Source organism: Panulirus ornatus, chromosome 23, assembly GCF_036320965.1.
Source record: "Panulirus ornatus isolate Po-2019 chromosome 23, ASM3632096v1, whole genome shotgun sequence".
NCBI classification, from domain to species: Eukaryota; Metazoa; Arthropoda; class Malacostraca; order Decapoda; family Palinuridae; genus Panulirus; species Panulirus ornatus.
In genome coordinates, this window is record NC_092246.1 from 20,143,157 (window position 1) to 20,167,850 (window position 24,694).

The 24,694-nt window shown below is 46.6% G+C and overlaps 1 protein-coding gene across 1 annotated transcript in view; it reads left to right on the top strand.

The window, feature by feature from the left end:
* The window catches only part of LOC139756873 (sodium- and chloride-dependent GABA transporter 1-like), a 64,022-nt gene that overhangs the window by 11,881 nt on the left and 27,447 nt on the right, over positions 1-24,694 (top strand). Inside the window, 10 exon segments of the mRNA XM_071676726.1 lie at positions 9,308-9,499; positions 13,675-13,806; positions 16,311-16,465; positions 16,708-16,778; positions 17,273-17,405; positions 21,775-21,909; positions 22,522-22,750; positions 23,119-23,231; positions 24,239-24,316; positions 24,318-24,368. Of these exon segments, the coding sequence (XP_071532827.1) occupies positions 9,361-9,499; positions 13,675-13,806; positions 16,311-16,465; positions 16,708-16,778; positions 17,273-17,405; positions 21,775-21,909; positions 22,522-22,750; positions 23,119-23,231; positions 24,239-24,316; positions 24,318-24,368 (1,236 nt within the window). The 5' untranslated portion in view covers positions 9,308-9,360.

Genomic DNA, 24,694 nt, shown 5'->3' on the forward strand with positions numbered 1-24,694 from the left:
AGCTTGGCTTAGGGGGGGGGGGGTAGTTGGTTACCCCCTGGATGATATAAGGGGCCCTGGGAAGGTGATGGGGGACCCCTGAGAAGATGAGGGGACTGTGGAAGGATGTGAGTGTGTGATTCGTTTCGCCAAGAGGGAGCTGGTGTTGGGTTGCGTGTGGTTAGGAAGAGTAGGGTAGTGATGGGAGAGAGAAAGAGACAGCGGGCATGGAAGAGAAAGGAAGAGAAGAGCTCTTGTTCAAGAGGAAAAGACCGAATCGTGTGAAGTAAGATGCGTCTACTCACGGGATATGGGAAATAAGGTCTTATCAAGCGGCCTTGTTGGGTTTAGGATGGTGCAGACACTAGCCTAGTCGTACCCCCGCCACTCACGGACTTGGGCCACCACCTGTTGTTGTTAAGGACAGAAGACTGGATGACCACGATCTAATATTACTTTCCCTCTCGGCGATGCATCTCTGACAATTTGTGACAAGAGCCGCACGCGCCATAGGTTTCCTGCGGGATGGGGTGAGGAAAAAAGTAGGAAATTAAAACTCGCTGAAGGATGGGCCATACAAGAGGACCGAGACATACCCGTCCAAATAGGAACTATGTCACTGGTCCTCATCTCTCGGACAGACGAACTGGGGTCGTGAAAGCCAAGTCTCAGACCGACATTCCTTTTTTTTTTTTAGGGGGGGTTAGGGACTTTGAGCAGGACCGAGAGGGATGCGAACCATCACACGCAGTACAGTATGTGTATGGTCTTCGAGACACACACCCTCTTTAGACCACACAGCACCTTTGAGAGGCGGGTGTAGGAGGTACCCGGGCCCAGGGGTCCAAAAGGGGAGGCCCCGGGAATTTCTTAGGGTCACAGAAAATCAACTGAGAGGAGGTTTCATTCCAACCCTCTCCCATCATCCATATCCTTTGTGGCCTTACATAATGATCTCATGGCATAGCACCGGAGTGGATACAAACAGGATGACTAATGAAGAAGGGAAGGGAACCCGAAAGAAACCTTGTTGTACCCCTTGAATAAGGTTCCTCTCTTATGGCCCTGATAACGTGGGAATGTAGGATTCAATTACTGAAGCCCAGTTAGTTACGCAGCCTCGCCCTTCCCCTCTCGTAAGAGGCCTTAAAAATTATATAAATAATTTGTTTTTGTGATATTAATAGCACTACATATCCTGTGTTTGTTTGTGTGTGTGTATATGTGTACATCATTGTCATTATCCTCCTTACACAAACGAAGTATTTATCACTCTTCAAGGGGCTTTAATTTTCCACGCACGTTCTTTCACTGCTCTTGTTGGACGTTAATATAAATTTGATAGTAGGAAGTATGTATGAATGCAGTGGCCAGCACAGTGTTGGTTGGCAGTGGGAAGCTGAAGTATTAAGGTTAGCAACGTCGTGCAGCTGCTGTGTGCCGTGTCTTGTGTGTATGTTTGGAGCCATTGGTCGGTCTGTTGACTTCCCCACAGCCTTCGACTATTCACACTCCGGCCATGGGCCCTCCTCTCACTCACTTGGTGAAACCCTGTTTGGCACAGGGCTTCACTGTGTACCGTACTGATCGGCTGGCGTTCATCCCATATCAGTAATAGGGGCCACGGCGCCCCCCTTACCCCACTTCTGCTCCTGTTGTCGCCAATCGCGATCAACTCATCAGACATTTTGCTTCAGTTCCTGATCGTCATAACCGGGCCATGACCTATCCCTGAGATCATCCGATCACATTCTAATATGTTCCCTTTCCTTTCCACTCTGTTTCACTCTCATTCCGTTCTTAAAAGGCCAGTTATGGCACTAGGATTAACCGAAACAACTTGCCAAATTTCGGTTTGGATTCCCCCTTTTTAGAAGATTTAGATATCCTTACGTGGTTCTTCCTCTGGGTTTAGAATGTAAGTCATTGTTGCAGGTTGGGTGACACACCTTCCTCTCTTCTCTAACACTGCCTGCCCCTTCTCATCCATGGCTAGGTCGCCTTTTGTAGTGGGGTCCAGGCGGGCTCAGGGAACCGACCTGTGTGACATGGAAGCCTATTCTCTTCCAGCCTGACTCACCCACCCGCCATTTCCGCTGGGAACTGTTGCAAATCTCCTGTTCTTAGGATCTGATACCCCTTGATACGCACGGAGTGGGCTGATCCTTATTATTTTACCACTTAGAGACTTCCTGGTCCACAAACATGTATTTCCCTAAGAATATTTACACCTTCACACACCCTTCTGTACATTCAAGAATACAAATTCAGCTATTTGTGTTATTCATAAAGTCACATTCTACATCTCTCTATTTTCCCTTCAGTTCGTCTATGGACGAACCTGACTCCACCTCTCACTCACCGTATGGCATTATCTCGTATTCTTAATTCGTACTTCCTCTGTTGGGATGCACCGTGATGTGGGTGATGGAACGCTTTAACAATGAAGCTCCCTTTCCTGGATTAGTTCCAACTGGAGGAATGTACTGAGGGCGTGAAGGCCCTTGCGTAGTGTGGTCATGTTCAAGCAGTTGTGAATCCATCCACACCTTTACTTCATACAGATCAAGTTACAGTGTCAGTACGGCTGGAGGCTATACCATACACACACGTCGAACTCCCATTATTCTTTCACTGTTGCATCGGCTCTGGAGAGGTGCCATCAAGTGACGTGTGAGAACTTTCCACAACCACAACCTGGAGGCAGGAGGTGTCTTCTGAGGTGGTAGAACCACAAATTCTCTCTCCTGAGCAGGAGTCGCCGACGTTCAGCAGATATTTAGAACACAACGAGGAGACAGACCTCCCAATACTGCTACTATTTGCCTCACGTGTAGGAAAAATGGAAACAACTCTTGGGAACGAAGGATCAGTCCTGGTCCTTAAGTGAAGCTGATGCGACCGTCTTGTTCGACGAATACTAGTGAAAGAAATGGAGGACATCAGGAAGGTGTGGGGGTTCCTTCAGGACATATATATAGGAAGCAGATACAGCAGATCTGCGAGAGGTATATCGCCATCTATGTGTTCAGACCACACCTGGACTACGGGTGTGTCATGTCATACGGAGTCTTCACGGGAGAGAAGAGAAGTCCCTCTCCTCCCGAATCTTCTTCCGTCGGTCATTGATGCTGTGAAGGCGACGCTACCATCTCACAACCGGAGGACGGGCTGGTAGATGTGCAGGCAGGCGAGCTTGCCTCTCTCTCTCTCTCTCTCTCTCTCTCTCTCTCTCTCTCTCTCTCTCTCTCTCTCTCTCTCTCTCTCTCACACACACACACACACACACACACACACACACACACTCCTGTCCCGTCTGTAACTCCTCACTGCTGGAGGAGATGATGACTTGAACAAGGTCAAGAGTAAGGGAGGCGAAAAGTAATTGGCTGCTTCCTGCACGGGCCGGCACGTGTGGCTCGTTTTGTCATACGTGGTCTAGGGTTGGGGGACTGGCAGGATTTGAGTGTGGCTCCCACCACCAACCACACACACCCACCCACACACACACACACACACACACACACACACACACACACACCATATACGTAGTTTTGCTCCAAGTGTTGTCGTCACTACTGTGAAGAGTTACACACCAATCAGCACTTGAGGATGGTTGTACACGTCATCCTGGTGGCCAGCGATGGTTGTACACGTCATCCTGGTGGCCAGCGATGGTTGTACACGTCATCCTGGTGGCCAGCGATGGTTGTACACGTCATCCTGGTGGCCAGCGATGGTTGTGCACGTTCATCCTGGTGGCCAGCGATGATTGTGCACGTTCATCCTGGTGGCCAGCGATGGTCGTACACGTCATCCTGGTGGCCAGCGATGGTTGTACACGTTTATCCTGGTGGCCAGCGATGGTCGTACACGTCATCCTGGTGGCCAGCGATGGTCGTACACGTCATCCTGGTGGCCAGCGATGGTTGTACACGTCATCCTGGTGGCCAGCGATGGTGCGTGGCGACTTCCCTCCGTCAGTAGTGTGGAGTCCGCCACCAGGAGCAGACGCTTGGGCCCCACCCGGAAGACGCTGGAGGTTCTGCTGTTCCTCCTCCTCCTTTGACGACCCTCCTCCCACCTCCTCACTCCCGACGTGGCCACACAGGTTAAGTGGATGCCTAAATGCTGTTGGAGGAGACTTGGTGGTCAGTTTCCCATTACTACAACTAATACTACTGCTTTGTGAAGGGCCGAGATGGAGGAGGAGGAGGATTTTGGTCCTTAAAATTCGTACGTCTTCGCCACGTTGGTCATCAGAGGAAATAACTGTGATGCTGATTCGTTACCGTCAGAACCACGTTGGATCAGGCTGGCTGGGGTGGGAGGGAGCGAGCCATAGAGGAGGTCGTCAGCGTCGTCCACACTGTATGAACTGACCCACTGCATCAGGTCAAGCGATGTACACCACCTTCCTTGTCGCTCGAGTGATACCTTCTGGGGAGTGTATGCCCCCTGCCAGGGCCCCCTCGGTGATTAGTGAGACCCTGATGTCTACTACCCTGAGGGCTGGTGTCTGTTACAGTGAACCCTGATAGTTGCCCTCGAGGCTGGTGCCTGCTGTGGCGAATCCTCGTAGTTTCCCTAAGGGCTGGTGTCTGTGGCAATGAACTCTTGAAATTTTACTTTCAGAGATGGTGTCTTATGCAGTGAACCCTGATACTTACCTCTAGGGCTATTGTCTACTGCAGTGAACCCTGAAATTTAATCTTAGGATTGGTGATTGAGAATACGTAATTTGAAAACAGAGACATAAACAAGTACACGTATGTGAATTAGATATTCAACGGGTATCATTAATTGGTAGGCGTGTGACAGAAAGACTTTTGGATGTGAATGTGCTGAGAGGGGAAGCTGGTGGGATGTCTGATCACTACCTTGTGTTGGCGAGGATGAAGATTTCTTGAGGTTTTCGGAAAAGGGAAGATATTATTGAGAAGAAAACGTTGAGAGTAAGTGAGCTTGGAAAAGAGACTTGTGTGAAGAAATACCAGGAGAGATTGAGTGAGGAATGGTAAAAAAATGAGAGCAAATGAAGTGAGGTGAGTGGGTGAAGGATGGGATGTATTTAGGGAAACAGTGATGGCATGTGCGAGAGATGCTTGTGACATGCGAAAGGAGGGAGATGGGCAGATTAGGAAGGATAGTGAATGGTGGGTTGAAGAAGTAAAGTTGCTAGTGAAAGAGCGAAGAGAGGCGTTACGTCGGTATTTACAAGGAAGGAATGCAAATGATTAGGAGATGTATAGGAGAAAAAGGTATGAAGGTACTGGGGTTTGGAAAAGAGGGCAAATGAGAATTAGAATGAGAGAGTATCTGTAAACTTTATGAAGAGAATTAGATGATGTTCTGGAGGGAGGTAAATAATGTGCTAAGAAAAAAAAAAAACGAGGAATGAAAAATAGAAGTAAGTCTCAGGGTGGGTAAGGAGGCGAAAGTTCTGGGAGCACTGAAGAATGTATGGAAAGGAAGATCGTCATCTGGGGTGGGATGGGGGAATGGGTATGTTTCAAGATAAATTAGGGCCATAGATGAGGATGTGCGGAGAGGGGTGGATGTGTTGGAAATGAAATGTTTGATCCGAGGACAATATGTTGTGTGAGGTGGTTTGACTGAGTATGTAATAAAAGGGTAAGAGGGATGTGTGGTAATAGAGAGAGTGTGGTTGAGAGAGCAGAAGAGGGTGTGTGGTTTGGACATATGGAGAGAAGGAGTGAGGAAAGATTGACAAAAGAGGGTTCATGTGTCAGAAGTGGAGTGAACAAGGAGATTGGGGAGACCAAATTGGAGGTGGAAGGATGGAGTGAAAATAAAAAGATAAGTGGTCGGGGCCCGAACATGCAGGAGGGTGAATGGTTTGAACGGGATAGAGTGAATTAGAACAATGTGGTATACTGGGGTCGACGTGCTGTAAGTGGATTGAACCAGGGCATGTGAAGCGGCCGGGGTAAGCCATGGAAAGGTGTGTGGGGCCTGGATGTGGATAGGGAGCTGTGGTTTCGGTGCGTTACGCATGAATAGATATGGGGGAATGTTGCCTTTCTTCGTCTATTCCTGGCGCTATCTCACTAATGTGGGAAACGTTGATCAAATATGAATGAAATCGTTTTCATTATTATTATTATTATTATTATTATTATTATTATTATTATTGTTATTATTAATATTATTATCATCATTATTGTTATTATTATTATTATTATTATTATTATTATTATTATTATTATTATTATTATTATTAAGTATATTTTGCCATATGGCAAAATATCGTTGTAGTTATTTGTAGACATGTACTTTCTCTCTCGTCACATAACGACCAATTGGCCCCAAATACCATAAACGGCTAATTCGGGTCCGAGGTCATGTACTCAGCGCTATCCTCCCTCTTTTTGGGATGAAATAAAGCCGAAACTCCCTAACCGAAGCTGTTGCGTAGACGGCCTTAGAGACTTGGGGGGGGTCTGGTGGGAGCGACCACATTGTGGACCACGTGCGTGACTATTTGGGCGCCAGGGTTCAGAGGGAGGCGTGGGAGCTCTAGTTATGTCGTCTTGGATGTCCACCTCTTGAGGGATGGTCCGTCTTGGATGTCCACTGCCTCAGGGATGGTCCGTCTTGGATGTTCACTGCCTCAGGGATGGTCCGTCTTGGATGTCCACCTCCTGAGGGATGGTCCGTCTTGGATGTCCACTGCCTCAGGGATGGTCCGTCTTGGACGTCCACCTCCTCGGGGATGGTCCGTCTTGGATGTCCACTGCCTCAGGGATGGTCCGTCTTGGATGTCCACTGCCTCAGGGATGGTCCGTCTTGGACGTCCACCTCCTCAGGGATGGTCCGTCTTGGACGTCCACCTCCTGAGGGATGGTCCGTCTTGGACGTCCATCTTCTCAGGGATGGTCCGTCTTGGACGTCCACCTCCTCAGGGATGGTCCGTCTTGGATGTGGTCTGATGATGAACACAGAATGGTTGAAACATATACACTGGTGTCCCTATGGTTCGGTGAGTTAGTAGAGGCCACCCCACTCCTTCCCTTCCCCACCCAAGACCAGCTTGTGGTATCACAGGCCACAAGTACCATAATGATGGTTCGTTAGGTTTGGTGTGATGGTACTCCATGTCTAAAGTAATCCCAGCAGTCACTCCCGCCCCCATTATATAATTATTATCAAAGTTTATTGGACAGAAACTGATACAGTGTTAGATCGTTTATAGGATACAACATGATATCAGCTCCTGCTCAACAAGATACATAAGCATAAACAAAAGACTATCACTGTAGCACAGAATGTACAACGCAATGATACATCAGCTCTTGAGTAACAACATGGACAAAACAAGGACTTCACATGATGATGTGGCGCGGTGTTCGTAGAGATGTTAGAAGTGTCTCATCCACGGAGAAGAGACGTGGGAAGATTTAGGGTCGAGAGAGAAGCTGTGGTGTTGTGGACGCCGTGTTGGCCGTATCCACGGGTGTTTGACGACTGAAAACAGTCGGTTCCACTGTGGAAACTCCACATGTGGCAGCCAGAGGGATGAATAGTGTGTTTAGGAAGGAGTAAGTTGGTTCCACTGTGGAAGCTCCACATGTGGCAGCCAGAGGGAGGATTAGTGTGTGTAGGGAGGAGTAAGTGTATTCATTGAGGAGGCCGTCTGTAGTAGAAGGCAGATTGTGGAACAATATGTTACGAGGGGAGGATGAACAGCCGGATGAACTGTGGACGGGCTGCCCGGCCCAGGAGTGGAACCCGCGCGGTGCAGTTTCCATCCTTAGTTGCTGACTCTGTACTTGAAGGCCGATGATGGGTGAGGTAGGTGGGTCGGAACGGTTGTGATGATGATGAGAGGTTTAGGACACAAAGAGGAAGAAGGAGGAGTAAGGCGAGGTAAGAGCAGACCTGAAGAAGGAAGGAAATAATACGATAGACGAATCCGTGTAGATAGATAGATAGATAGAGAGAGAGAGAGAGAGAGAGAGAGAGAGAGAGAGAGAGAGAGAGATGCCATGAAATATGTACTCTCCCAGTTGGTGAGTACGGAACGCATGTTTATTATGATTGCCAATTTGAATGTAAACTCAGTAAGCCACTGTCAAGGGAGTCTTGAGGACTATTGTCCCTATTTGAAACTTCAGCTCTTCCTAGAACGAGTTAATTCATTACTATTTAGTGCAACCATCACTTTACATGATAGTGGGTTGTTTCATTAACGAAGTGTAGGCATAGTGTGTGTGTGTGTGTGTGTGTGTGTGTGTGTGTGTGTGTGTGTGTAAAGACATGATACATATATACAAGGTTAAGAGACGGGGTAATACAAATATAAAACTCTCTCTCTCTCTCTCTCTCTCTCTCTCTCTCTCTCTCTCTCTCTCTCTCTCTCTCTCTCTCTCCATAACACACATTTAATGCTATAGTAATCACACATTGCTAACCTCTGCCCAGTGTATTATATTGAAGCTTGGGCTGTTACACTTACAACTTCTTTTTCATACTTTTCATTTTCACTTTACACACACACACACACACACACACACACACACACACACACACACACACACACACACAGTTATTAATCATATTCAGATGACTAAAAGTTATGATAATTAAACACAAGTTATGGTAACGACGCTATTATGATTAACCACGTTATGATAACCACAATTTATGTTAATTAACCACAAGTTATGATAATTAACCAGTGGTTGTTTATTGTATATGAAGGCATATAGTTATGTTGTTCTTCATAATACAACTCCGGGTGTGAGAAGCGGCTGCGTTGCAATGGTCTGTGTCACTTACGTTGGAACATTGCTTCATTCAGACACATTTGATAACCCGACGCTTACAACGGTGGCCACAACCACCATCTCTGTACAACGCAGTCTTGTTGTTAGCTTCGTGACCCATGGCTGGGTTGCTGGGGGGCATCGTACGCAAGATCTTGCTTCTATGGTTTTCCTGAACGTTTTTCTTTTTCTTTTGGTATAATTTTTGTTTTTGAATATCCGCAAGTGTGATACCTGGAGATATATATATATTTTTTTCTCTTGGTATTTTGCCTGCAGTAGGAGGTAGCCTGCACCTCCTCCTTGACCACTGTTCAACTGATATGTCAAGGAACAACACTGTAGGATGGATGAGGGTAGGAAAATATGAGGAACTGTGCGTTGAATAGATATCTAATAGATGGGTAAGACCCCAGAGAGAGAGAGAGAGAGAGAGAGAGAGAGAGAGAGTTTTATATTTGTGTTGCCCCGTCTCTCAATCTTGTAGACATATGTATATAATTCTCTTTTTCTTTCCCCCCTCCTCACTACTGACGCAGATCACGGCGAAGGTGGTGGAGAGGCGCAGAGGAGAAGGAAGTAGTGCAGCGAGATGGCCAGGGGTAGGGAGGAGAGCGAGCTCAGGGGTAACTGGTCCAGCAAGTGGGACTATATTGTCTCCCTGTGTGGGTACGCCGTCGGTCTGGGCAATGTGTGGCGCTTCCCCTACCTCTGCTACAAGAACGGCGGAGGTAAGGTGGTGGTGTGGTCTTGTATCTACGGAGGTAATGTGGTGGTGTGGTCTTGTATCTACGGAGGTAAGGTGGTGGTGTGGTCTTGTATCTACGGAGGTAAGGTGGTGGTGTGGTCTTGTATCTACAGAGGTAAGGTGGTGGTATGGTCTTGTATCTACGGAGGTAAGGTGGTGGTGTGGTCTTGTATCTACAGAGGTAATGTGGTGGTGTGGTCTTGTATCTACGGAGGTAAGGTGGTGGTGTGGTCTTGTATCTACGGAGGTAAGGTGGTGGTGTGGTCTTGTATCTACGGAGGTAAGGTGGTGGTGTGGTCTTGTATCTACAGAGGTAAGGTGGTGGTGTGGTCTTGTATCTACGGAGGTAAGGTGGTGGTATGGTCTTGTATCTACGGAGGTAAGGTGGTGGTGTGGTCTTGTATCTACAGAGGTAAGGTGGTGGTGTGGTCTTGTATCTACGGAGGTAAGGTGGTGGTGTGGTCTTGTATCTACAGAGGTAAGGTGGTGGTGTGGTCTTGTATCTACGGAGGTAAGGTGGTGGTGTGGTCTTGTATCTACAGAGGTAAGGTGGTGGTATGGTCTTGTATCTACGGAGGTAAGGTGGTGGTGTGGTCTTGTATCTACAGAGGTAATGTGGTGGTGTGGTCTTGTATCTACGGAGGTAAGGTGGTGGTGTGGTCTTGTATCTACGGAGGTAAGGTGAAGCGATTGAATAAACATATATATATATATATATATATATATATATATATATATATATATATATATATATATATATATATATATATATATATATATATTTTACCTCATCAATGAGAGGAGTTTCCTAGGAACGAGATGAGAGAGTCAGTTTGGCCATGTCTTGGAGTATTACGTCTGCGTTTGCCTGGGATTTCAGAACCTACAAGTAAAGTTTTTACCTCTTGTTCCAGACCCGATTGATCTGAAGCCACTCACTTCAGAACCGTTGTAGTGTTGCTACGAAAACTTGTGTTTATATTTCTCTTCTTGATCGGTAAATAATGATTAAGAGACACTTGTAGTTTCATAATGCTCTTAGTTACGTTGTTTTAGTTGTGTTCGCTGTATGAGCAAGTTCGGGGTCACCTGAAATTTGCCCTCATCCGCCTCTCTCCAACGTTATTATAGGCTAGGTTAGGTTAGGTTAGGCTAGGTTAGGTTAGGTTAGGTTAGGTTAGGTCAGGTCAGGTCAGGTTAGGTTAGGTCAGGTTAGGTTAGGTTAGGTTAGGTCAGGTTAGGTTAGGTCAGGTCAGGTTAGGTTAGGTTAGGCTAGGTTAGGTTAGGTTAGGCTAGGTTAGGTTAGGTTAGGTCAGGTTAGGTTAGGTTAGGTTAGGTCAGGTTAGGTTAGGTCAGGTTAGGTTAGGTTAGGCTAGGTTAGGTTAGGCTAGGTTAGGTCAGGTTAGGTTAGGTCAGGTTAGGTTAGGTCAGGTTAGGCTAGGTTAGGTTAGGTTAGGTAAGGTCAGGTTAGGTCAGGTTAGGTTAGGTTAGGCTAGGCTAGGTTAGGTTAGGTTAGGTTAGGTTAGGCTAGGTTAGGTTAGGTCAGGTTAGGTCAGGTTAGGTTAGGTTAGGCTAGGTTAGGTCAGGTTAGGTTAGGTTAGGCTATGTTAGGTTAGGTTTAGGATAGATTACGTCAGCTTTGTACCCAAACCTAAAGAAAACCTAACAAAACAAAACCTATCCTAGCATAGCATAACATAACCTTACTTTACCTTACCTAGCTGAACATTGCATAGCATAAAAAACAAGGTGAGGGTAGGGGGGCGAATCATCAAGTACTCCCGTGTACTTCCCGTGTACTCCAGCTAGGTTAAGGAGGCTCCTACATTATGGTCAAGTAACATAAGGTTAACACCGGAAGGCATGTACACCACTTCACTACGTCGACAGATTTTTAACTTTTATGTGAATTAACGGTCGCTCAGGGGACTATATTCCATAGTCATAGTTCTAAATGTTGATATTCTACGTCTATCCATTACAGGTGTGTGCCACAGGTGTGTATACACAATGTAGATTGAACGAACTAGGCTATGAATACATTACCTGACATCTTGATTGAATAACGTAATTTCAAAAGATTAAGACATTCACATGTCTGGTAATTTATTAGTTATCGTTGCGTTGTAATGAGATTCATAATTGATTTACTGAGACTTTCTCTCATAAAGCAGAAGTTTAAAGAAAAAAAAAATAATAATGACCGAGTTTTCCTTTAGGTTACCATCTTCTGTTCCCATTTTCTCTCATACCATTTTCATCGCAGGTCGAGAAAACGTTAAATGATACTGATTCCAGTTTACATTGATAACTGACATATTTATTATCTACAGCAAAGTATGTAATACACGGGCAGGATATTTACACTGTCGCAGTCAGTGTAAGCTGTAGCCAGGAGGAAGACAAAGTTATGGCAGAATATTACATAGATAAATGAGTTACAAGATACTGTACTGTATCTCGCTGTAGTCATGACTGTCTGTAACCACTAGAGTGGCAGAGACAATGAGTCTTATTGTGATATTAAAAGAAACTTTGAAAGTATGTAAGCCATATTTGAAAGTACAGGAATTAAACAACAGTAGTATGTTGTTTTATAGATGTCTTGGTGTATTATTTACGATGAGAAATACAATGTAAATGATTTTCACACAAGACGTACAGTTTTCAGGGATGGTCGTAGAGATGGGTAGAAATTATGGCTCAAATTACAGAGAAATAGGAGAGTCCCTTGTATATGTTGAACGTGTATGTTAGTACTGTTGGTCTAACGACTCTCCACTGGTTTAATGACCCTTAACTCTCACAGACGCTGGTGGTAAGTGACACTAGATGTTGTGGTGGTTGATTACATTGTATAGTGTTCCTGCTTCGTAAGATACATCTATCTCCTTATCTTTGTATTATCTGTTTGCCATCTATCTGCCTCTGTGACCACGTACTCTCTCTCTCTCTCTCTCTCTCTCTCTCTCTCTCTCTCTCTCTCTCTCTCTCTCTCTCTCTCTCTCTCTCTCTCGAATTAGAAGTGTCTAGGCTTTCACTTCATATGCACTGTTTTGTATATAAATATATAAAAAAAGACATGTTATTGCGTATCAATAATACAAATCTTATATATAGAACATTAGAAAAATAATCTCAGGTATTTAGATAATTTATATTACCATTAGGCTGTTTGTAATAGACCTTATTACTGCAAGAATCTGATCATTAGCATGATAATATGCTGTTACCAGGTGGTAAATGATTATGAAATAGTAAGGTAATAGGGACAACAATTTGTTGATGTTTGTGTAAATTATATTTCATGTTGATAATAATAATAATCATAATAATAATTTTCATTATTATTATTATTATTATCATTATTTTTAGTAGTAGTAGTAGTAGTAGTAGTAGTAGCATTATTATTATTATTATTATTATTATTATTATTATTATTATTATTATTATTAGAAATAATTTGTTATAATAAAGGAGGGAGTTTCTGTCTCTCGTGATATTCAGCCTGTTCACGGTAGACTCAGTAACCCATTGTGGCTGGCTGCAAATTGTTCATTGTTCTTTTGATAATAACATAACAGTTTCTGGTAGAACTACCTGTAATGTGGTGTTACTGTTCCTGACCCAGGCTGTGGTGATGTTACTAACTGTTACTTCATGTTCCTTGACCCCAGTGTGTCATGTTCCTGTTCCTTGACTCCAGCGTGTCATGTTACTTCATGTTCCTTGACCCCAGCGTGTCATGTTGCTAACTGTTCCTTGACCCAGCGTGTCATGTTGCTAACTGTTCCTTGACCCCAGCGTGTCATGTTGCTAACTGTTCCTTGACCCAGCGTGTCATGTTACTTCATGTTCCTTGACCCCAGCGTGTCATGTTGCTAACTGTTCCTTGACCCAGCGTGTCATGTTACTTCATGTTCCTTGACCCCAGCGTGTCATGTTGCTAACTGTTCCTTGACCCAGCGTGTCATGTTGCTAACTGTTCCTTGACCCCAGCGTGTCATGTTGCTAACTGTTCCTTGACCCAGCGTGTCATGTTACTGACTGTTCCTTGACCCCAGCGTGTCATGTTGCTAACTGTTCCTTGACCCAGCGTGTCATGTTGCTAACTGTTCCTTGACCCAGCGTGTCATGTTCCTGTTCCTTGACCCACAGGAGCGTTCCTGTTCCCGTACTTAGTGATGCTGTTGATGATTGGCCTTCCTCTCTTCTTCCTGGAGTCTGGTCTGGGTCAGTTTACATCCTCCGGCTCCATCTCGATCTTCAACGCAGCTCCGATGTTCAAAGGTAGGTAGGTCTCTGCCCGCGCGCTGAGGGGGGCGCGCCCGCCCACCCAGCCCACAACCCTCCCCTCTGCCCGTGCGAGAAGGGCGAGCCCGCCCACCCAGCCCACAACCCTCCCCTCTGCCCGGCGCCCTGAGAGGGGCGCGCCCGCCCACCCAGCCCACAACCCTCCCCTCTGCCCGCGCGTTGCGCTGAGAGGGGCGCGCCCGCCCACCCAGCCCACAACCCTCCCCTCTGCCCGTGCGCTGAGAGGGGCCCGCCCGCCCAGCCCACAACCCTCCTTCCCCACTTTCTTTTTTCTTTTTTGTTTTTACGAGCCACGTTCCCTGAGGTGGGGTTGGGGGGTGTGTGTGTGTTAGAGGTTGTGGTTTGGTGTGTGCGGTAGAGTAAGAGCGTTGTTCAAATAAGGGTCTTATATTTTGGGTATAAATTTAAGTATTTTAGGTACACTTGTATCTTTTAGATATTAATGTTTTTTTTTTGTTAACAATTTTGTCTTTTAGGTACAAACCTAAGGCTTTTAGGTATATATCTAAGTGTTTTAGGTATAAATCTGACTTTTTAGGTATAAATCCTAGTATTTTAGGTATAGATTTAAGTCTTTTAGGTATAAATCTAAGTGATTTAGTTATAGATCTTAATTTTTTAGGTATAAATCATAGTATTTTAGGTAAAAATCTAAACTTGTTTTAGGTATAGATCTAAGTGTTTTAGGTATAGATCTTAAGTCTTAAGGTAAAAATCCTAGTAATTTAGGTATAAATCTTAAGTTTTTAGGTGTAGATTTTATATTTTAGGTATAAATTTAAAGTCTTTTAAGTATAAATCTAAAGTGTCTTGAATGTTTTTAAGTTTCTGTGGCATATCGTCTGGCCAGTGTTTAATATCTGGTTGTTAAGACAGTGGTAATGTTTCAAAGTCTAATGTTTGTTTGTGAGAGACTATACAACACAGTCTCTTATATGGTCGAGAGTCCCCTGACATATGTGTTGGTGTGGCTTTGGAGGGAATACTGTGCTATACAGAGGCAAAGGATCGGAGTAGCTTAGGTGAGAAACCAAGGATAGGATGAGAGAAAACTGCTCTAAGAGTAATGTTAAAGTAGGGATGTTAGGTGGTGGTGGGAGGGGGGGAGGGTCGTCACCTCCGTACGGGGTCACCGGCGTGGACGAACGACCGAGGTCATTTTCGGTCGTAAAGGGGTCAACTCCTCCTGGAGGAAGTTTAGGGTCATCAGGCTCACGTTGGTAGGGCGCTCCGGGAGTAGAAGACCCCCCCACACCCCCTCCTCCACCCAGTCCCTCCTGGGCGCTTCAGGTCCCCAAGTTAAAGCCAGGAGTTCGTCTCTCTCTCTCTCTCTCTCTCTCTCTCTCTCTCTCTCTCTCTCTCTCTAAGTTACGAGGCAGAAAAAGAGAGAGGTGGGGGGGGGGGAAGAGGTAAAGTCTTCGTTGCTTGTAATCTTGGGTTGAGGGGGGGAGGAGGAGGAGGAGGAGGAGGAAGAGGAGGAGAAGAAGAAGGACGAGGAGGAGGGAGGAGGAGGCGAGAGCTGCTGTTGTGAGGGAACTTTTAGCCCGATCTTGGTCATCATGAAACTCTCGCGTGGCGCCCCGTGGAGGTGGTGGAGATATATTTTTCTTCTGGGGCGTTTGTGTGTTGCTGTGTTAAGGCTTCGAGGTGTGTGTGTGTGTGTGTGTGTGTGTGTGTGTGTGTGGACGGGTTGGTTGATTAGGTAGGAAGTAGGTGGTGGTAGAGAGGCCCCATCTCTTCTGGTCAACGCGTTTGTGAAAAGTGTGGTCGATGTATAGTGTGTGTGTGTGTGTGTGTGTGTGTGTGTGTGTGTGGTGTGTGTGTGTGTGTGTGTGTGTGTGTGTGTGTGTGTGTGTGTGTGAGGGTCAGATGACGTCAGGAGGTACTAGGCTGATTTGACGTTGACCAGGAAGCGAGTCATTTACTAGGTAAGCCAGGTACTCGGTCACTAGGTCAGTGCAGAGCGACTGTGAGGTGGTTGACCCACCAGTTGTAATGGTAGGTAAGATGGTGCCACACACACACACACACACACACACACACACACACACACACACCATAATACATCTATAATGGGTTATTGTGTTCTATAACTGACCACTATCTTGTACTCTATAATAGTTTGGTTATCGAGATGTGTTTTTTTTTCATTAATCCTATGTGCTGATTCGGGATTTATACTGACACCTTACCTGAAAGACAAAGAAATGTATGATTATGAGAATTATTGCTTTTTCCTAATGCTTGTTTATGCCTTTGGTGTGGTTGTAATATCATTTATATATATATTTTTTGTGTATCTTTTGGGAATAAGTTATTACTCCAATGACTTAATGGTAAAGATGTCGTATTGATAAGGTGAGCTGTGGTATTTATTTATTGATGAGACTCTCCTGTAGAAGCTCCATGTCTTCCCTGAGTGGAACTTGGACGATTATAACCTCCTCTCTTTCTCCCTCCCGGTCTCCCTTCTCCTGCAGGCATCGGCTACGCCACCTTCATCGTTAGCTTGATCGCCAGCACCTACTACAGCATCATAGTGGCCTACCCTCTCGTTTTCTTCTCGTACTCCATGTCGTCCCAGGTGCCCTGGGCCTCTTGCGACAACCCGTGGAACACCGACAGGTGCTCCCAGGTACTGTGGGGAGAGCAAGGGCACGAGAGAGAGAGAGAGAGAGAGAGAGAGAGAGAGAGAGAGAGAGAGAGAGAGAGAGAGAGAGAGCGAATGTAATTCAAATTTGATTTGTATCTCCAATTACGGACACTAGCCATCATAACCTCATTATTATTATTATTATTATTATTATTATTATTGTTGTTGTTGTTGTTGTTGTTGTTGTTATTATACACATTGTTGTGTCCCTCTCGTGCCGACAGTTGGCTGTGCTCACCAACCTGACTGTGGGAGACAGAGCGAACCTGATGTCACCTGCCGACGAGTTCTTCCAGTGAGTTGACCGCCTTCCGTTTTCTGTCTTTTTTTTTTTTTTTAAGGATGACTTCTTGTTTTTGCCACCTTGGTCCAAGTTTACTTTTTTTTTTTTCATGTTAGCTGAGACGCCACAGAGAGTTAGCATTCCTGACCGTGTAACGCATTCACGGGCCGCCCAGGGTCGAGCGTATGGGTTCGAATCCTGGTTGCGGTAGACGGTCCACAGTCAACCCAGCTGTTGATCCTCACCTAGGAGCTGGTCGAGAAAATGAGGACCTGCCTTCAGGCTAGGAAATATATATATATATATATATATATATATATATATATATATATATATATATATATATAGAGAGAGAGAGAGAGAGAGAGAGAGAGAGAGAGAGAGAGAGTTAATATGATGTCGATTCATGCATTCGGTTGCCCCGTGGCGTCTCACCTGACAAAAAAAAAAAAGGACTCAGACAGACAGACACAGAAGACTCACTTCCTCTTCCACGTCTCTTCCAGCAACGTGGTCCTGGAAATCTCCCCTGGCATTGAGAACGCTGATGGTCTACAATGGAGGCTGGTGTTGGCCGCCCTGCTGGTGTGGGCCTTCGTCTTCCTCTGCATCTTCAAGGGCGTCAGGATCCTAGGGAAGGTGAGGACCCAACCCGTTGTTGAGAGATTGCCCCAGGCTCTGCCCCGTCTTTCAAATCTACTAAGGACGTGTGTTGTGGTGAAGGTTGCTAGTCTCTGCTACATGGAGGTGCCACATGGCTGGCGTAGTGTGTCGTGCACTGTGACATTGCTGAAATGATGTTAGATTTAACCTTAAGTAACACGTGAGGTTACATGATATGAGGGGAATTTAGGATATTATTTTTGTCATTATTATCATTATCATTACTATTATTATTATTATTATTATTATTGTATTATTATTATTATTATTATTATTATTATTATTGTTATCTGTTGTTGTTGTTTATTGTTGTATTATTATTAGTAATAGTAGGAGCAGGAGTAGTAGTAGTAGTAGTAGTGGTTGTTAATGTAGTAGTAGTAGTGGTAGTAGTAGAAGACGTGTGAAAGTATTGTTGATTGGAGAGGCAAGGTATTGAGTGCGTGTGCGTGGCCAAAAGTGAGGAGCGTGATGTCTGGCAAGGGACACACACAACTGAATGCTCGAATTCCTGAGGTATGAGTGTGTTGAGTACACCTGGTTTAGGTGGAGGGGAGAGTGGTGATGTGAGGGGATGGGTGGCATACATAAGGCATCAGACTGTGGTGGAACACTGTGGTTTCCGGAGTGGGTGGAGGATGTGTGGATCAGGTGTTTGATTTGATGAGTTTGTGTGAGAAATATCCGAGGAAGACAAGCGGCTCGTGTGGTGTTTATGGATCTGGGGAAAAGTATATGATAAGGTTAACAGAGATGCCTTGTGGAAGATGCTACGAATGTAAGGGGGTAAATGGAAAGTTACTCAGTGCAGATGAGAAGTGTTACCCTGGAAGAGTAGGAAAGGAAGAGGGGGAGTGGTTTCCGGGATGGCGAGGGTAGTAAATGCGAGGGGGGTCTTCGAGCGAACTGCTGGTGTTCGGTATCTGTAACTAACCCTTACCACTCCCGCTCACAGGATGAGCATAGGGTGTGCACACTACATTTGTCGATGGCACCTGTACAAATGAATCAGTGAGAGTGAACGAGACGCTGGTCGTAAATCAGTTGCTTTTCCCAGAGAGAAACTCCAGTAACATGGAACAGGGCTCGGGAGAGTGAGTGAAAGAGGAAAGTTGTGGGTAAATGGGAATAAAAGCGAGGTAATGAGGTGCTATAGAGGGAGGTGGGTGGGGTGACGGGTGAGACAGAATAGCTTGAGGACTAGTTTGTATGGGGAGAACCTGGAAGATGTGAAGGTCTTTAGATGCCTGGGAGGAGTGGACGTGTCAGCAGGTGGAACCAAGGACGCTGGAGGGGAGGGAAAGAGGTGGGAGGCTAACGGCGGTCCTGGATGCACTGAGGAGCGTGTGGAAGGACAGGTCATCGTCTGGTGGTGATCCGTCTGTAGGTAGCGTGATCCCCAACGGGGTTGTGTGGATGGGATAGCCTTGAGAGTTCGAGAGTGAGGACGTGTTGGAGTTGACGACATGTTGTTGGAGTCCCCCATGTGTGGTGTGGGCCATACCTCTGGTCATCGTGGTATTGTGCGCCTGTTGCCAGATACCATGACTCTACACCATCATGGGATGAGATGCAGGAGGATACACACAGTCTTGTTACCCTACCATCAGCCTGTTGCATCATTTCAATATATATATATATATATATATATATATATATATATATATATATATATATATATATATATATATATATATATATATATATATATATATATATATATATATATGCAGCTGGTGATATGGTAAGATGTTGAGAAATATTGTTATTGACATTGGCAAAAGTGCCGAGTAGAATTCCATATTTGAAAGAGTTTATTTCATTTTTTTTTTTTACAAGTGTCCACGTTAGACGTGTCGTGTGATATAGTGTGGGGAAGGTAGCAGTCGGTGCCTGGAACGCGAGTTAACTTATTTCACGGCTTTGAGGTATGTGTCGGGCCTCCGTGCCTGGACGGACCCAGACGGTGGTAGGGAAATGTTACGACATGTCTGCTCTCGCTGTTTCCCATCATCTGACGCTGGTGTTTTATTGTGGAGGGGGAAACTAGTGGTCTTTCACGAGGATTGATGTGTATACGACTGTGTGACCCTTGAGTGCGACGGTACGACCCTTGAGCACGACGGTACGACTCCTTGAGCACGAAGGGGCGACACCTTGAGCACGACGATGCGATCCCTTGAGCACGACGGTGCGACACATGAGCACGACGGTGCAACCCTTGAGCACGACGGTACGACCCTTGAGCACGACGGTACGACCCCTTGAGAACGACGGTGCGACCCCTTGAGCACGACGCTACGACCCATTGAGCACGACGGGTACGGCCCTTGAGCACGACGGGACGACCTTCCAGTACAACAATACGATCATTGATCACGACGATGCAACACATTGGTTGAGAACAACGTTACGAACCCGGGTTTATTCATCGTCCTCTCGAGGTAGAGGGGGTTGGAGGTCAAATTGGGGGGGGGGTGAGGGGGCTGGGGTCAAATTAAAAGGTCACACTCATTAGATTGACTCCTGGTGTTCACGGGGGGGGGGGGGGGGGTAACCTTATACGTCAGCAGCGAGGGACGAGACCACCATACTCCATCAGACACGTCACAGTGCTGGCATCTCTCCCTCTGTCTCAACGTCTCTCTCTCTCTCTCTCTCTCTCTCTCTCTCTCTCTCTCTCTCTCTCTCTCTCTCTCTCTCTCTCTCTCTCTCCTCCTTACCTTTGTCTGTTGCCCGACACACTCCCCCTCATTCACTCTCGGCTCTCCCCAACATTTTTTTACCTATTTTTTTTTTAATCATTTCCCCCTCCCCTCTCTTCATCTGCCACTTGTCCTCATTTATCCGTCCATTCTCCCGGCCTTCTCTCAGCCTTCTCCCCCTCCCTCAATCTCCCTTCCTCTTCCCTCTCCTCCCTGCCCCTCCCCCTCACCTCTCTCCCTCTCCCTCTCCTCCCTGCCCCTCCTCACCCTCACCTTTCTCCCTCTCCCTCTCCCTCTCCTCTCTCCCTCTCACCTGTCTCCCCCTCCCCCCTCCCTCTCCCGGGACCTGATAACACAGGCGGGACCGGCACACACACGACCCTCTCACCTCTGAAGTGATCCCCCTTTTCCCTCGCCATTTTTGTCGCCCTGAACGACACGTGGGTGTTGTGCCTCAACGACACGTGGGTGTTGTGCCTCCACGACACGCGGGTGTTGTGCCTCAACGACACGTGGGTGTTGTGCCTCAACGACACGTGGGTGTTGTGCCTCCACGACACGCGGGTGTTGTGCCTCAACGACACGTGGGTGTTGTGCCTCAACGACACGTGGGTGTTGTGCCTCTGGTATGGGTCGGGGTCGGTCGTCCCCCTTGGCGACTGTGGGTGGGGGCGGGCGGGGGCGTCGCCGCCCCTCCTCCCTTCGGGTCCTGAGTGCCCCGCCCGTCTTCGGTTGCTGGGTAAGGCCTGAGGGAAGGGCGTGGATGGCCCAGTGTTGCCCTCCTGCAGAGAAGACCCCCTCCTCTCCCCCCCCCCCCTCACGCTGGGAGGAGGTGATGATAATTCAGTGCCAAGGTTGTAGGGGTTGTTGTTGTTGTTGTTGTTGTTGTTGTTGTAGCAGAGGCGCCAGACGCTAAGGTTTTTCTGACCTGTTGTTCTAAGAATTTTTTTTTTTATGAATATAAACAAACATGATATATTCATGTTCAGTACGTGTCTCTGACGTGTGTGTGTGTGTGTGTGTGTGTGTGTGACCTTCAGACTCGTCTTCAGTACGTTGGAGACACTTAAGGACACGTCAAAGTTTGACCTCGAACAGGGCACGTCCTCTGTGTAACGTGGTCCCTATGACCTGTGATTCACTGGTCCAGGACGCATGCGCCACTGACCACATATTTGTACGTGTGTTGCAGGTGCTGTGATTCACTGGTCCAGGACGCATGCGCCACTGACCACATATTTGTACGTGTGTTGCAGGTGCTGTGATTCACTGGTCCAGGACGCATGCGCTACTGACCACATATTTGTACGTGTGTTGCAGGTGCTGTGATTCACTGGTCCAGGACGCATGCGCCACTGACCACATATTTGTACGTGTGTTGCAGGTGTTGTGATTCACTGGCCCAGGACGCATGCGCCACTGACCACATATTTGTACGTGTGTTGCAGGTGCTGTGATTCACTGGCCCAGGACGCATGCGCTACTGACCACATATTTGTACGTGTGTTGCAGGTGCTGTGGTTCACTGGCCCAGGACGCATGCGCCACTGACCACATATTTGTACGTGTGTTGCAGGTGCTGTGATTCACTGGCCCAGGACGCATGCGCTACTGACCACATATTTGTACGTGTGTTGCAGGTGCTGTGGTTCACCGCCACCTTCCCCTTCGTCATGCTGTTCGTGTTGTTCGTGAGGGGCGTCACTCTCCCAGGAGCCACGGATGGGATCATCTACTACATCTACCCGGACTTCTATAAGCTGTTTAGCTTGGATGTACGTACGCACACACACACACGCACACACACACACACACACACACACACACACATACACCGTCCAGGGCTTCATATATTCCTGTGTTATACAGTTCTCTCTGTGTTAAAGTTTAATATCAAAATGATATGATGATCAATAAGTCATTCATTCATTACCTCTTTTGCATATTCGTGTTTCTTGTTTGACGTAAGTTTTCTTAACGTAAAACGAAGCACGAGAGAGAGCGAGAGAGAGAGAGAGAGAGAGAGAGAGAGAGAGAGAGAGAGAGAGAGAGAGAGAGAGGACCTTCATATACTCGTGATTACATAGGTTCATGTAATCACTGGGTTGATCAAGTAATCATAGTCGTGTAATCATGCTTGACCCTGAGAGTAATCGAGAGGATGACGTCAGTCGTCCTAGGTCATGTGGTGTTAAAGTTAGGGTCTGCCCCTCCGTCAGGTGTGGGCTGCTGAAGCAGTACCTCTGTCCCTCATCTTCTGCCCCTCCGTCAGGTGTGGGCTGCTGAAGCTGTACACCTGCCCCTCATCTTCTTCTGCGCCTCCGTCAGGTGTGGGCGGCCGCTGAAGCAGTACCTCTGTCCCTCATCTTCTTCTGCGCCTCCGTCAGGTGTGGGCGGCCGCAGCCGTGCAGATATTCTTCTCGCTGGGCTCTGGCTGGGGGACGCTGGTCACCATGGGGTCCTTCAACGGCTTCCGCAACGACTGCCTTCGAGACGCCCTTGTGATCCCCTTCGTCAACTGCGCCGCCTCGGTCTTCGCCGGCTTCGCTGTCTTCTCCGTCCTGGGATTTCTGGCGCACCAGATGGACACGCATATCGCCGACGTCACCACTGGGGGTGAGTGTGTGTGTGTGTGTGTGTGTGTGTGTGTGACCCTCCCTCCCTCCTCCCCCTCCCCCAACGCGAGGTCAAGAGGGGGGAGGGGGGAGGGGTCAGGTCATTGTTGAGGTCACTGGAATAGATTGTATATGAGATATGGGAATGACACCACCCCGCCCCCCCCCCCACACACACCCTCCTCCCCCGTGGAGATGTGACGTCATGATAACCCCCCCCCACCCCCCCTCCCAACGCCTGGAGATATGACGTCATCATAACCCACCCCCAAAAAAAAGTATAGTGAAGTAATGTTTGTTCTCTCTCTCTCTCTCTCTCTCTCTCTCTCTCTCTCTCTCTCTCTCTCTCTCTCTCTCTCTCTCTCCCAGGTCCGGCCCTGGCCTTCATCATGTACCCTGAGGCCCTGGCCCTGTTGCCCCTGGCGCCCCTGTGGTCTGCGCTGTTCTTCCTGATGCTCTTCTTCCTGGGCGTCGACTCCATCGTAAGTCACCCTCGTCCGCCCACCGGTAGCGCGGCCATAACGCGCGCGCGCGCGCGGGGGGGGGAACAAAACACACCGAAACCCCTTTTCCTCCCCACCTGGCAGTGTTGCCGGTTGTCACACCTCTCCGAACCTCTCCCCGCCTGCCACCTCTCCCTAACCCCTTTCCTCCCCACCTGGCAGTGTTACCAGCTCCTCGTATATAACATTACGAACATCTGTATGATCGTCAGTTTAGATTAGATAAAAGATTATAAACTCTACAAAAGTGAGCCAGTTCAATATATATATATATATATATATATATATATATATATATATATATATATATATATATATATATCGCTACCTCGCAAACGCGGGAGACAGCGACAAAGCATAAAAAAAAAAAATATATATATATATATATATATATATATATATATATATATATATATATATATATATATATATATATATGGTTTTAACTTTGTATAACTCCATGTTTTTATGTTTTTCGTCCCCTAATGTTCGTGTGAGTCCTGCCTTATTCTAATGAGTGTTTCAGTTTCATTGTATAAATGTTATATGTTTCACAACTATATTAGGATTACAACCTTATCATTTACCGTGAGAGAGATAACAGTGATAAGCTGTAGATAAGCTAGCCAGTCCTTAATATATCGGTAACAGTTAATGAGACAGCCGATTATATATATTAGTTCCATTGATAACACCGTATCACTTATCCATCAAGTAAATTTAAGGAATTTCTTTAAAGTGTAGATGAAATTGTTTATATATATCAATAGTGCTTGGATTATTCTGTTATATAATCATTAATGTAAGTTACACTCCGGTATATATATATATATATATATATATATATATATATATATATATATATATATATATATAAACTATAGACATCCTAACTTCGCCTGTCAGTATATTATAGCGTTGTTTAGGGTATGAGGAATATGCTAAAAGAATCACGTCATGATTAACTAATGGAACGTTCGTTGCAGTTCGTGCAGGTGCAGGCGATGGTCGCGTCCATCATGGACGAGCATCCGGTTCTACAGGACAAGCGCCTGTGGCTCAGTGGGCTGCTTGTGTGCCGCTATGTTCTGTGGCACCCTCACCTGCTGTACTAGGGTGAGTTGCCTCACGACCTTGTGTACGTGTGTGTGTGTCTGTGTGTGTACTGTGAGGGTACGGGACGATCCTTGAACACAACGGTAGCTCTTCCTCCTTCGGTCGAGGTTGGAGGGCACAGTTTGAAGGGCAGTGGGTGGAGGGTGGGTGGGTGGAGGAGAGAAGGTCGTAAATGAAACGCGCGTTTTGACGGAGGACGCCTGATAAGGCGCGTTCCTCCTTCGGCTCCTCCTTGGTTGGGCCATGGCGTTTCCCGCGTCCACACCTGAACTCACGAACTCTCTCTCTCTCTCTCTCTCTCTCTCTCTCTCTCTCTCTCTCTCTCT